Below are 10,304 nucleotides of genomic sequence, written 5' to 3'. Positions count from 1 at the left end.
CAGTCGCGCAATTAGATCCTAATTATAAATTCAAATGCACCTAGGGACGCTTGGGAAGCATGCGAATTTGTGGTTGGGTAACAATCATGAGAAATATGTGATGGATAGATATTGGCTCTAAATGGGAATGTTTTGTATTACTATATGAATACGATATATGTCTGTAGCTATATTCTAGTTAGTTACTGATCAAGCATTCTATTGGATTGAATTTAGGATTATAGCAACTCGAGGAGGACGTGTTGGTCGTGGAACTCGAGCCAATCGTACTAGAGCCCTCAATGACATTATAGAGGGAAATCAGAATGTGGCTCAAGGAGAGCCAGAAATTCAGGAAAAATCAGAACCAAGGAGTTCAAGAAGAACAAATGGTTCAGGATCCTCCAGTTCAAGGAAGTCAAGCACAAAATGAGAATCTTGAGGTACCTCCGCCTCAAGATAATATTGAACAAGAAAGAACTGAAATGAGGAATTTCATGAGAGCCATGATTGGATTGGCAAATTAACAATGTCAGCAACCTCAGCAACAGCAACCACAAGTTCAAGTACCACCAGTGGCAGGACAACCACATCAAGTATTTGGAATTTCTGAATTCATGAGACTTTCACCAAAAGTCTTTAAGAAATCGACTGCGGCGGATGATGCCGAGTCTTGGTTGGAGAATGCTGAGAAGGCCTTTGAGGCAATGAATTGTAATAGAAATGAAGACAGGGTGAAATATGCCACCTATATGTTAGAAGGGAGAGCCCTTCATTGGTGGAAGGGAATCCAAATAAAATATGAGCACCATCGGGGACCTTTCACTTGGGCAACGTTTCGCACCTAGTTTCTTGCGAGATTCTTTCCTCGCAGCACTCTGTACCGCATGCATCAGGAATTTACCCAGTTGGTGCTAGGAGATATGACTGTGGATGACTATGAGGTGGAATTTGATAGGCTAGCTCGTTGCGTACCTTCTTTGGTACCTGACGATGAAGCCAAGAGAAATAATTTTGAATTTGGATTAGCAATGTATCTAAAGAAGGGGATAGCCGGATCTACGGCCCCTGAATCTTATGAAGATTTAGTAAAAAGGGCAAAGAAACTTGAAGTAGTTCATCAGGAAGCTAGGGCCTATGCTCAAGCCAATCAGAAGAAAAGAAATAGAGAAGGTGAAAATAAAGGACAAGCTCGTAGGGATCACCCCCGAGTCAGCAAGCGCCCAAACCTCCTGCCTTCAAAGAGCCTAGAGGAAAGCAAGGAAATCATGGGGGCTATCAGAATAAGTCAGCATCGAATAGACCAGATGCCCCTAAATGTGAACGTTGTGGAAAGAACCACCCTACTAAGACTTGTCGGTGGAATACTGGGGCTTGTTTCCGATGTGGCGAGATAGGCCACAGAAATGCAGAGTGTCCTCATCCAGCAGGAGATACCCAATCAGTTCAGGGGACGCCAACTGTTCGAGCTTAGACAGTTCAGACTCAGACTATTCAGAGTAGAGCTGCACCTGTTAATTCTCAAGGGCAGCAAAGGAATGAAAGACCTCGTGTTCTAGCTCGAGCTTATGCTCTCACTCATCAGGACGCTCAGGCTGTTGGCACAGTAGTATCAGGTACTTTGCCTATAGCATTCTCTTATAGTTATGTATTATTTGATTCTGGTGCGACACACTCATTTGTTTCATCTGCTTTTGTTACACTACATTGTTTACCTACTTCACCTCTTGATTATGATCTGTGTGTTAGCACCCCAATAGGAAAAGAAATTTTGACTAACCGAATTAGTAAGATGTGTCATGTCAGAATTGGAAATAGGGAACTATTAGCAGAACTTATCTTGCTAGAGATGTCTGATTTCGATGTGATTTTGGGTATGGAGTGGTTGTCTACCCATTATGCTTTAGTACATTGCTATAAGAAGGTGGTAAATTTTGAAATACCGGGAGAAGAGAAGTTTTGTTTTGAAGGGAGTGGAGCTCACTCAACTCCTATGGTTTTGTCTACTATGCAAGCTTGTCGACTTCTAAGACAAGGTTGTAAAGCTTTCTTGGCCTCAGTAGTCGAGGCCAATGATAATGAAATGAAGATTGAGAATATCCCTGTGGTTAGGGAGTTTCCAGATGCGTTTCCTGAAGACCTTCCAGGTCTGCCTCCGAATAGAGAAGTTGAATTTTCTATTGACCTCACTCCTGGAACGGCACCTATTTCTAAGGCCCCGTATCGTATGGCACCCTTAGAAATGAAAGAATTGAAGACTTAGTTGGAAGAACTCTTAGAGAAGGGTTTTGTGTGACCCAATGTTTCACCATGGGAGCACCAGTGTTATTTGTTAAGAAGAAAGATGAAAGTATGAGATTATGTATAGATTACAGGGAATTGAACAAGGTTACTATAAAGAATAAATATCCGCTTCCGCGGATAGATGATTTGTTTGATCAATTGCAAGGGGCATGTGTATTTTCCAAAATCGATCTTCGATCGGGATATCATCAGTTGAGAATCAAATCAGAAGACATTCCGAAAACGGCCTTCCGAACTCGGTATGGCCATTATGAGTTTCTTGTTATGCCATTTGGTTTAACTAATGCCCCGACAGCTTTTTTGGATCTAATGAACAGGATATTCAAACCTTTATTAGACCAGTTCGTAGTTGTGTTCATTGACGACATTCTGATATATTCTAGAAGTCAGTATGACCACGAGCATCATTTGAGAGTTGTTATAGAAATCTTAAGAAAAGAGAAGCTTTATGGAAAACTGAAGAAATGTGAATTCTGGCTTGACTCGATCTTCTTTTTGGGTCATGTGGTCTCTAAAGACGGTGTCTCAGTAGACCCAAAGAAGATTGAGGCAGTAACATTGTGGAATAGGCCGAATAATGTTCTTGAAATTCGTAGTTTTCTGGGATTGGCGGGATACTACCGTCGTTTTGTTCAGAACTTTTCACGTTTGGCTGCCCCTTTGACCCGTTTGACACCGAAAGGAATAAAATTTGTTTGGTTTGAAGATTGTAAAAAGAGCTTTCAGGAATTGAAAAAGATGCTAGTTTCTGCTCCCATCCTAACCTTGCTTGTTGGCGGAATGGGATTTGTGATTTACAGTGATGCCTCGAAGAAAGGCTTAGGTTGTGTGTTGATGCAGAATGGCAAAGAGATTGCGTATGCTTCACGTCAGTTGAGACCTTATGAAGAGAATTATTCGACTCATTATTTGGAATTAGCAGCGGTGGTGTTTGCCTTGAAAATCTGGAGGCATTATCTGTATGGAGAACCTTGTGAAATCTTCACTGATCATAAGTGTCAGAAGTATATCTTTACTCGGAAAGAATTGAACATGAGACAGAGGCGTTGGCTAGAACTATTGAAGGACTACGACTTGATCATAAGCTATCACCCTGGGAAGGCTAATGTGGTAGCTGATGCTCTAAGTCGAAAGTCGTCTGTGAATTTGGCAACTTTGATTACTTCTCAGAAATACATTTTGGAAGACCTCCAAAGATCAGGGATAGAAGTTCGTGGTCCAAACTTTGGGGTGTTGATGGCAGCACTCCAAGTTCGGCCCACATTGCATGAAAGAATCAGAATAGCTCAGGAATCCGACCCAGAATTTTGTAAAATCAGAAATAAGTTAGAAGAAGGATCTGAATCTGAATCTGAATTCTGAACTCACAATGACGGTACCCTGATGTTTGGTAACCGTATTTGTGTTCTGAATGACTCGGTTTTGAAAAATGAAATTTTGAAGGAAGCGCACAGTTCGCGTTATTCTGTACACCCTGGAGGTACAAAAATGTATAAGGACCTGAAAGGGAATTTCTGGTGGATTAACATGAAGAGAGAAATAGCTCAGTATGTATCACAGTGCCTCACTTGTCAGGTGATTAAAGCAGAACATCAGAGACCACCCGGGACATTGCAACAACTTCCTATTCCCGAATGGAAGTGGGAGGAGATTATGATGGACTTTGTGTCGGCTCTACCTCGTACTCCCTCAAGCAATGATTCCGCGTGGGTAATTGTGGACAGATTGACAAAGACAGCTCATTTCATACCCATCAGAACCTGCCTGACACCTGAAAGGTTGGCCAAATTGTATGTTGATCAGATAGTGAAGTATCATGGTGTGCCTAAAACTATTGTATCAGATAGAGACCCTCGTTTTGTATCCCAATTTTGGAATAGCTTACATTCAGCAATGGGATCTTCCCTTAAATTCAGTACAGCTTTCATCCTCAGACAGATGGACAATCTGAAAGAACTATTCAAATTTGAGAAGATATGCTCAGGGCTTGTGTTTTGAATTTGAAAGGATATTGGAATGACCCTCTTCCCTTGATTGAATTCTCCTACAATAACAGTTATCAGACCAATATTAAGATGGCACCTTTTGAGGCCTTTATGGGAGAAGATGTAGATCACCTATATGTTGGGTGATGTAGGTGAGGGAAGACTCTTAGGCCCGGATTTGGTTCAGCAAGCAGTGGGTAAAATCCATTTGATTAGGGAGTATCTTCGCACGGCACAGAGCCGGCAAAAGAGCTATGCAGATATCAGACGAAGAGAATTGAAATTTCAGATCGAAGATAAGGTACTTTTAAAAGTGTTACCCACAAAGGGAGTGATGCGGTTTGGGGTTAGAGGAAAACTCAGCCCAAGATTTGTGGAACCATATGAAATATTAGAAAAGATTGAAAAAGTAGCCTATCGATTGGCTTTACCTCCATCATTGTCTGGAGTGCACAATGTGTTTCATGTTTCTATGTTACGAAAGTACATATCGGATTCGAATCATGTGATTGCATTAGAACCTCTGAATCTGAGAGAAGATCTGTCATTCGAAGAACCGCCTGTCCGTATCCGTATTGTGGATCGTAAGAACCAAGTTCTCAGGAGAAGAAATATTCCATATGTGAAAGTTCAGTGGCAAAATCACTCAGAACGTGAAGCCACCTGGGAGCTGGAAGAGAAAATGAGATCGACATATCCGTTTCTGTTTGAGAACTCAGGTACGTGATAAGTTAATTTCAAGGACGAAATTTTTGTAAGGAGGGTAGAATGTAAATAACCAAAAATACCCCCACTTAAATTTCCGTCCCCTCTTTTAAAGAGGGGCATTTTTGTCCATTCAAGTTTGACTCTGATTAGGGCTTTCTAATAAAGCCTATAAATAGATTATTGTGGCTAAACAAACCCTAAAAACGGTTCTGCAGCCCTAGAAAGAGAATTTGGAGAAAGAAAAGATGAAGAGCAAGGAGATCGTAAATTCGGAGTCGAAGCCGTGAATCCAGGTAAGATCTATGAACTATGAAAGCTTTGGATAATTAGAAACTCTAAATCTAGGGTTTGAAAATAGAAAAGAAATAAGAACTTTGATCCATATGGATTAGGCATAAGAAACCTCCGGATTGATCTTGAGTTTTCTTGGTTTCGATATTAGACTACGATTCCAACAAACTCAAAGTCGATTATTAAGAATCCGAATTCTGAATTTTTAAGTATGGAGATCCGAATGAGAATCTTTAGCGAGTTTTCATAAATTGTCCGTTTGAACTCAGAGCATGAGATTGGATTAGATGGATTCCTCTCGTCGATACGAGTCCAACGAATCCAACCTCGCACGAATCAAAGCTAAATCGAAGAAGTTATGGCCTCGTGAAGTTTCGGGACGAATCTGGAATTTTCCCGAAAAACCCAGTCTGCGACGTTCGGACTTCCGAAGGAAGGCCAGTAGTATTGGTCTGCGACCTTCGGACTTCAGAAGGGAGGCAAGTACTATTAGTCTGTGACCTGCGGACTTCCGAAGGGAGGCCAGTAGAATTGGTTCGAGGCCTTCGGACTTCCGAACCCTAAAAATGTGTAAAACTTTGAAAAATCATAACTCCTTCATCTCTTATCCGCTTTCGATGCTTTTGTACTCTATAGACTCGGCAGAAGACGTACTTTATGATAAAAATAGATTCAGAAGTGTTTTAAGACTCCATGATAATGGTAATTCTAAGAACACCCTTATTTGTTGTCTATGCTCTGCTCAGATTGGAACATTGAAACATAATCAGATTTAAGGAAAGAACGAACGGCATTTAGGTACGTAATAACGTACTACTTTGGGTATTATAAACCCTTTTTCCCTTTTGAATCAATATTGACTTTAGAAATCTGTATTGAGACCTTTGAACTACTGAACTAGCTTTGGTCTAGTATGTCTGTTTCTGTTTGGCCGATCTAGTGTTTTACCACTATTATTCTGAACCTTAGAAATAACTTTTATGAATATTTGTTCTGACTAAATGCTTAGAACTATTTGAATAAGAACCTTGGACACTTTTGAACACTTCTGTCGAGGCTTGGATAATTTCTAGACCCTGCCATATGGGGTTAAAACATTTGGCAACTCTGGACCCACCGTGGGGGTAGTACACTGGAACTTCTGGCCCGTCAGTAGGATAAAACGCTGGCCCTGTCGACTTGTATCTGAGCTTTGAGGAACTGGTTCCAATACCGTGGACTGTCGGTGTATAAGCAATAACATGTCTTCTGAACCATGCCGATGACTCCGAAGTATGTTTGAACTCTGAAAACCTTTGAATTGATCAGAACTTAGACTTTGAGTTTTCTTTATTGCACCTTTAAATCAGAACCATATTTGATATACACTATATCTACCTCGTGCCCACTGTTCAGTCAAAAATCCAACATTCAGTTTTGACTTTGTTAATTGACCCTATTGAACCCTGTTAAGTTTAGATTGTACTTAGAGTAGTATTTTATTATGTACTGAGCTTTTCAGCTGACTGTGGTTATATATTATTCTCAAGTTTTGATCCTCGTGAGGTTAACGGGGAGCAGGACGCTTAGTTCTGAATTTTGACTTTGGCTCAGAGATTAGTTTAGTTTATTCATTTTCAAATTCTTTAGGAAGTGAGTACTTTGAATAAGATGTAAAGACCTTATTATATTATTGCTTATTTCCGCTTTGACTCTTTGGGGAGAGATGAGTTTTGATTTGACTCTGATGGGTCCGTATTAATTTGACTGTGACACTTTAATTATGAATGCCAGGTTATTTCTATTTTCTGCTTTGTAGCCTTGTACATTTGTAGGACTTGTCTTGCAAGTGTATGGCGCTGCCACGTCCTACGCCCAAGGTGGGGTTTGGGGCGTGACAGTTGGCGCAAAACAGACATGGCAATGCTTTGAAATTTTAAATTCAATGAACCCGAATGCACCTAATTAAAAAACATCGGATCAACAATTAGTATAATAATCGGGATTTGAGCACTAGATGCACATACCTCCATGTGCTTCTTGGAAAAGTACAATTTCTGCTCTTCATTGCCAGTTTCAAAATTGAATGGAGAATACAAATGACGTTTTCATCAAGAAAGGTAAGAAAGTCTATTATGGTTAAGGGTGTCAATTTTGGCTCGGGCTCGGAGGCTCGCTCGAGCTCGGCTCGAATCCTTAATGAGCCGAGCAGAGCTGGCTCTCCAGGCTCGTTAAGCTTAACGAGCCGAGCCCAATTTAGGCCAGGCTCGGCTCGGCTCGGCTCGTTAAGGCTCGTTAAGAATTTATTATATATTTAATTATGCATTAAAAGGGTTGTCCAGGGAGTGAAAGGGGGGGGCAAAATATGTCACTTCATTTTTGGAACCCCATTTGTTACTAGGACCACCCCCATAGTGTAAAAAAAGTAGTCAAATTACACTAATAGGGCTGTCCAGGGAAGATGAGGGGTGTGAACATAATATAACCCGAGCTTGGTAAGGCTCGCGAGCCGCTCGCGAGCCTGACCGAGCCGAGCCGAGCCTGAGTCTGGTTCGAGCCTGAGTCTGGTTCGAGCCGAGCTTTTGAGCTTAACGAGCCGAGCCGAGCCGAGCCGAGCCTGGCCAAGCTCGGCTCGGCTCGGCTCGGCTCGTTTACACCCCTAATTATGGTATGCCATGAGATATGTACATGGATTTAGTGCGGGTCAATATAAACTATTGAGTAACTAATAACCCATGGCCAACGGTGTGCACAAGTGCATACGTCAGGTCTCACTTTGGGACATACTTTTTTCTGAAGAAGGCTTTTCATGTCGACTCGATGGGAACGCCAGACTAAATAGTGAGAAATGATAATTCCATGGGCAAATCATACTTATAAATTCTCTGGCTCGTGGATTAGAAGTTGCATATCAATTTGCATTCAACTGAGAAGTTCAATTGGAGTCTGAAATTTGTGGTTGTGATGGAGAGAATTAAGCTTGGGTCACAAGGTCTAGAGGTTTCATCACAAGGGCTAGGTTGCATGGGCATGTCTTATAATTATGGACCTCCCAAGCCAGAAGATGACATGATCCGCCTCATTGGTCATGCCGTCCAGACCGGAGTAACATTTCTCGACACCTCCGACCTTTATTGGCCTGTCACCAACGAAATCCTTCTCGGAAAGGTCTGTTTTCTCTAATCAGTGACGGGTGTCAGACCATATAGCATAAGTTTAACTGAATAGGAGCTTTTGATGGTTTGTTTTTTGCAGGCTCTGAAGGGAATAAGGGATAAGGTGCAGGTTACTACCAAGTGTGGTGCTAGATATTGTGGTGATGGGAGTGTACAAGTGAGGGGAGACCCTGCATATGTTCGCTCGTCGTGTGAGGATAGCTTGAAGAGGCTCGACACGAACTATATCGATCTCCTTTACCAATGTCGGATGGATACTAAAGCTCCCATTGAAGTTACGGTATGACAGATTAGGCATTAAAAAATTATGTCAAATGGAATTAGAGATTTTGTTATAATTTCACTAAACCTCTGTTTCTTTGGACAGAACCGAGCAAAAAAAAGGAATTTTACACCCATTTTTAAGTTGGAAAGGGCGTAAAATTTGTTTTACGCCCATTTTTAAGTGCGAAAAGGGCGTAAAATTTGTTTTACAACCATTTTACGTGGAAAGAAATGGAATCTAAAGATTTTTGTAATATGGGTTTAGAGATTTTGTATTACTAGATTGGAGCGATGAAGGAACTCGTAGAGGAAGGGAAGATCAGGTATATTGGACTCTGTGAGGCTTCGGCATCGACGATAAGAAGAGCGCATGCTGTTCATCCGATAACAGCCATCCAATTGGAATGGTCACTATGGTGTAGAGAAGTAGAGGAAGAGATAGTCCCTACATGCAGGTGAGCTTTGTGAAATAGGAAGAGATAGTCCCCCTTTGGTGCTGTGTGTTCTTTCTTCTACTCTCTTTGCCTTCTATGAGTTTTTGCCTTTGTTGTTGTACCTTTTGTTCTCTCCTTATAATAAATTCAGCTTACACCATTGACTTGTTTAAATTTCTTTGGTGATCAGGGAGCTTGGAATTGGAATTGTGGCATTCAGCCCTCTGGGCAGGGGTTTCTTTTCATTGGGTCCCAGCGTCGTCAATAATTTGGCACACAATGACTTCAGAAAGGTGTCTTTCTCTTCTCTTTCCCCTTTCCCCTTTCCCCATAGTTATACAGTATCTTAAACCATCTAGTAAAGCTCTGCACTCTCCCTGCATATTTTTGATAAATATGGACAATTGCCTTTTAATTTTCTAGCGTTACATTTGAAGGCCTCACAAATTGGAGTGTTTGTAGCATCACTCATCCACAATGAGGTCTAACAAATGAATGGTTTGGATAATCAAATATCAACAATTACTGTATAGCAGCTTGTTTTTGGGATGTATCAAGGAAACTAGATTGTCTTGTTCAGGTATTGCCGAAGTTCCAAGGAAGTAACATGGACCATAATGCAGCCTTGTTTGCGCGATTGGAGGAAATATCGAAGAGGAAAGGGTGCAGTCCGGGTCAGATGGCATTGGCTTGGGTTCATAACCAAGGAAGAGATGTGTGTCCAATCCCAGGAACCACCAAAATCGAAAACTTAAACAAGAACATCAAGGCCTCTTCTATCAAACTCACAGATGAAGAGATGAATGAACTGAATGTCATTAGCGGGGAGGGTGGATCAAAGGGTGATAGGTATCCTGAAGCAATTATGAAGTTCACTTGGGCCAATTCAGACACTCCCCCACTCTCCTCATGGACACCTCAACCATGAATGTCTTTTTTCCATTCTTGATAGTAATGTTTGTTGGTAGTATTAGTTGTTGTTAATGTCCTTTATTTTCATGCTTGGAATTAGATAGAATAATGACCCATGGAATGGATTCATCACACGTTCCAAATTATGTCTTAATTTGTTGTCTTAATCGGACTTGTTTCTATATGTTGCAAATTATTTCTTTGCAGTCTGAATCGGAGTTGGTTTTGGACAGTTCTGTTTGTAGACTAGACCCTTTGGGTCTATTTACCAC

At 41.2% G+C, this 10,304-nt stretch overlaps 2 protein-coding genes across 2 annotated transcripts; both read left to right on the top strand.

Moving 5' to 3' along the window:
* Positions 1-305: 305 nt before the first annotated feature.
* On the top strand, positions 306-2,242 carry LOC143861534 (uncharacterized). The gene is made up of 4 exons (XM_077372448.1): positions 306-422; positions 516-733; positions 854-1,367; positions 1,478-2,242. The coding sequence occupies exons 1-4, from the start codon at positions 306-308 to the stop codon at positions 2,240-2,242; spliced, it is 1,614 nt and encodes a 537-aa protein (XP_077228563.1).
* A 5,968-nt stretch (positions 2,243-8,210) lies between these two features.
* On the top strand, positions 8,211-10,048 carry LOC143861532 (putative aldo-keto reductase 3). The gene is made up of 5 exons (XM_077372447.1): positions 8,211-8,414; positions 8,502-8,702; positions 8,969-9,141; positions 9,311-9,413; positions 9,701-10,048. The coding sequence occupies exons 1-5, from the start codon at positions 8,211-8,213 to the stop codon at positions 10,046-10,048; spliced, it is 1,029 nt and encodes a 342-aa protein (XP_077228562.1).
* Positions 10,049-10,304: the final 256 nt, after the last annotated feature.

Source organism: Tasmannia lanceolata, unplaced genomic scaffold (genome assembly GCF_043159265.1).
Source record: "Tasmannia lanceolata isolate RefF3 unplaced genomic scaffold, GAP_Taslan_0.1 ptg000037l, whole genome shotgun sequence".
NCBI lineage: Eukaryota > Viridiplantae > Streptophyta > Magnoliopsida > Canellales > Winteraceae > Tasmannia > Tasmannia lanceolata.
The sequence above is the reverse complement of the archived record's forward strand: the minus strand, read 5'-3'. Positions and strand labels throughout refer to the sequence as shown.

Bases quoted from the DNA above. Each gene is read 5' to 3' on its own strand.
- LOC143861534 (XM_077372448.1), top strand. From the start codon at position 306: ATGTGGCTCAAGGAGAGCCAGAAATTCAGGAAAAATCAGAACCAAGGA. The intron at 423-515 runs GTACCTCCGCCT...TAACAATGTCAG, and splicing joins CACAAAATGAGAATCTTGAG to CAACCTCAGCAACAGCAACC. The intron at 1,368-1,477 runs GCGAGATAGGCC...CAGACTATTCAG, and splicing joins TGGGGCTTGTTTCCGATGTG to AGTAGAGCTGCACCTGTTAA.
- LOC143861532 (XM_077372447.1), top strand. From the start codon at position 8,211: ATGGAGAGAATTAAGCTTGGGTCACAAGGTCTAGAGGTTTCATCACAA. The intron at 8,703-8,968 runs GTATGACAGATT...TTGTATTACTAG, and splicing joins AAGCTCCCATTGAAGTTACG to ATTGGAGCGATGAAGGAACT. The intron at 9,142-9,310 runs GTGAGCTTTGTG...TTTGGTGATCAG, and splicing joins GAGATAGTCCCTACATGCAG to GGAGCTTGGAATTGGAATTG.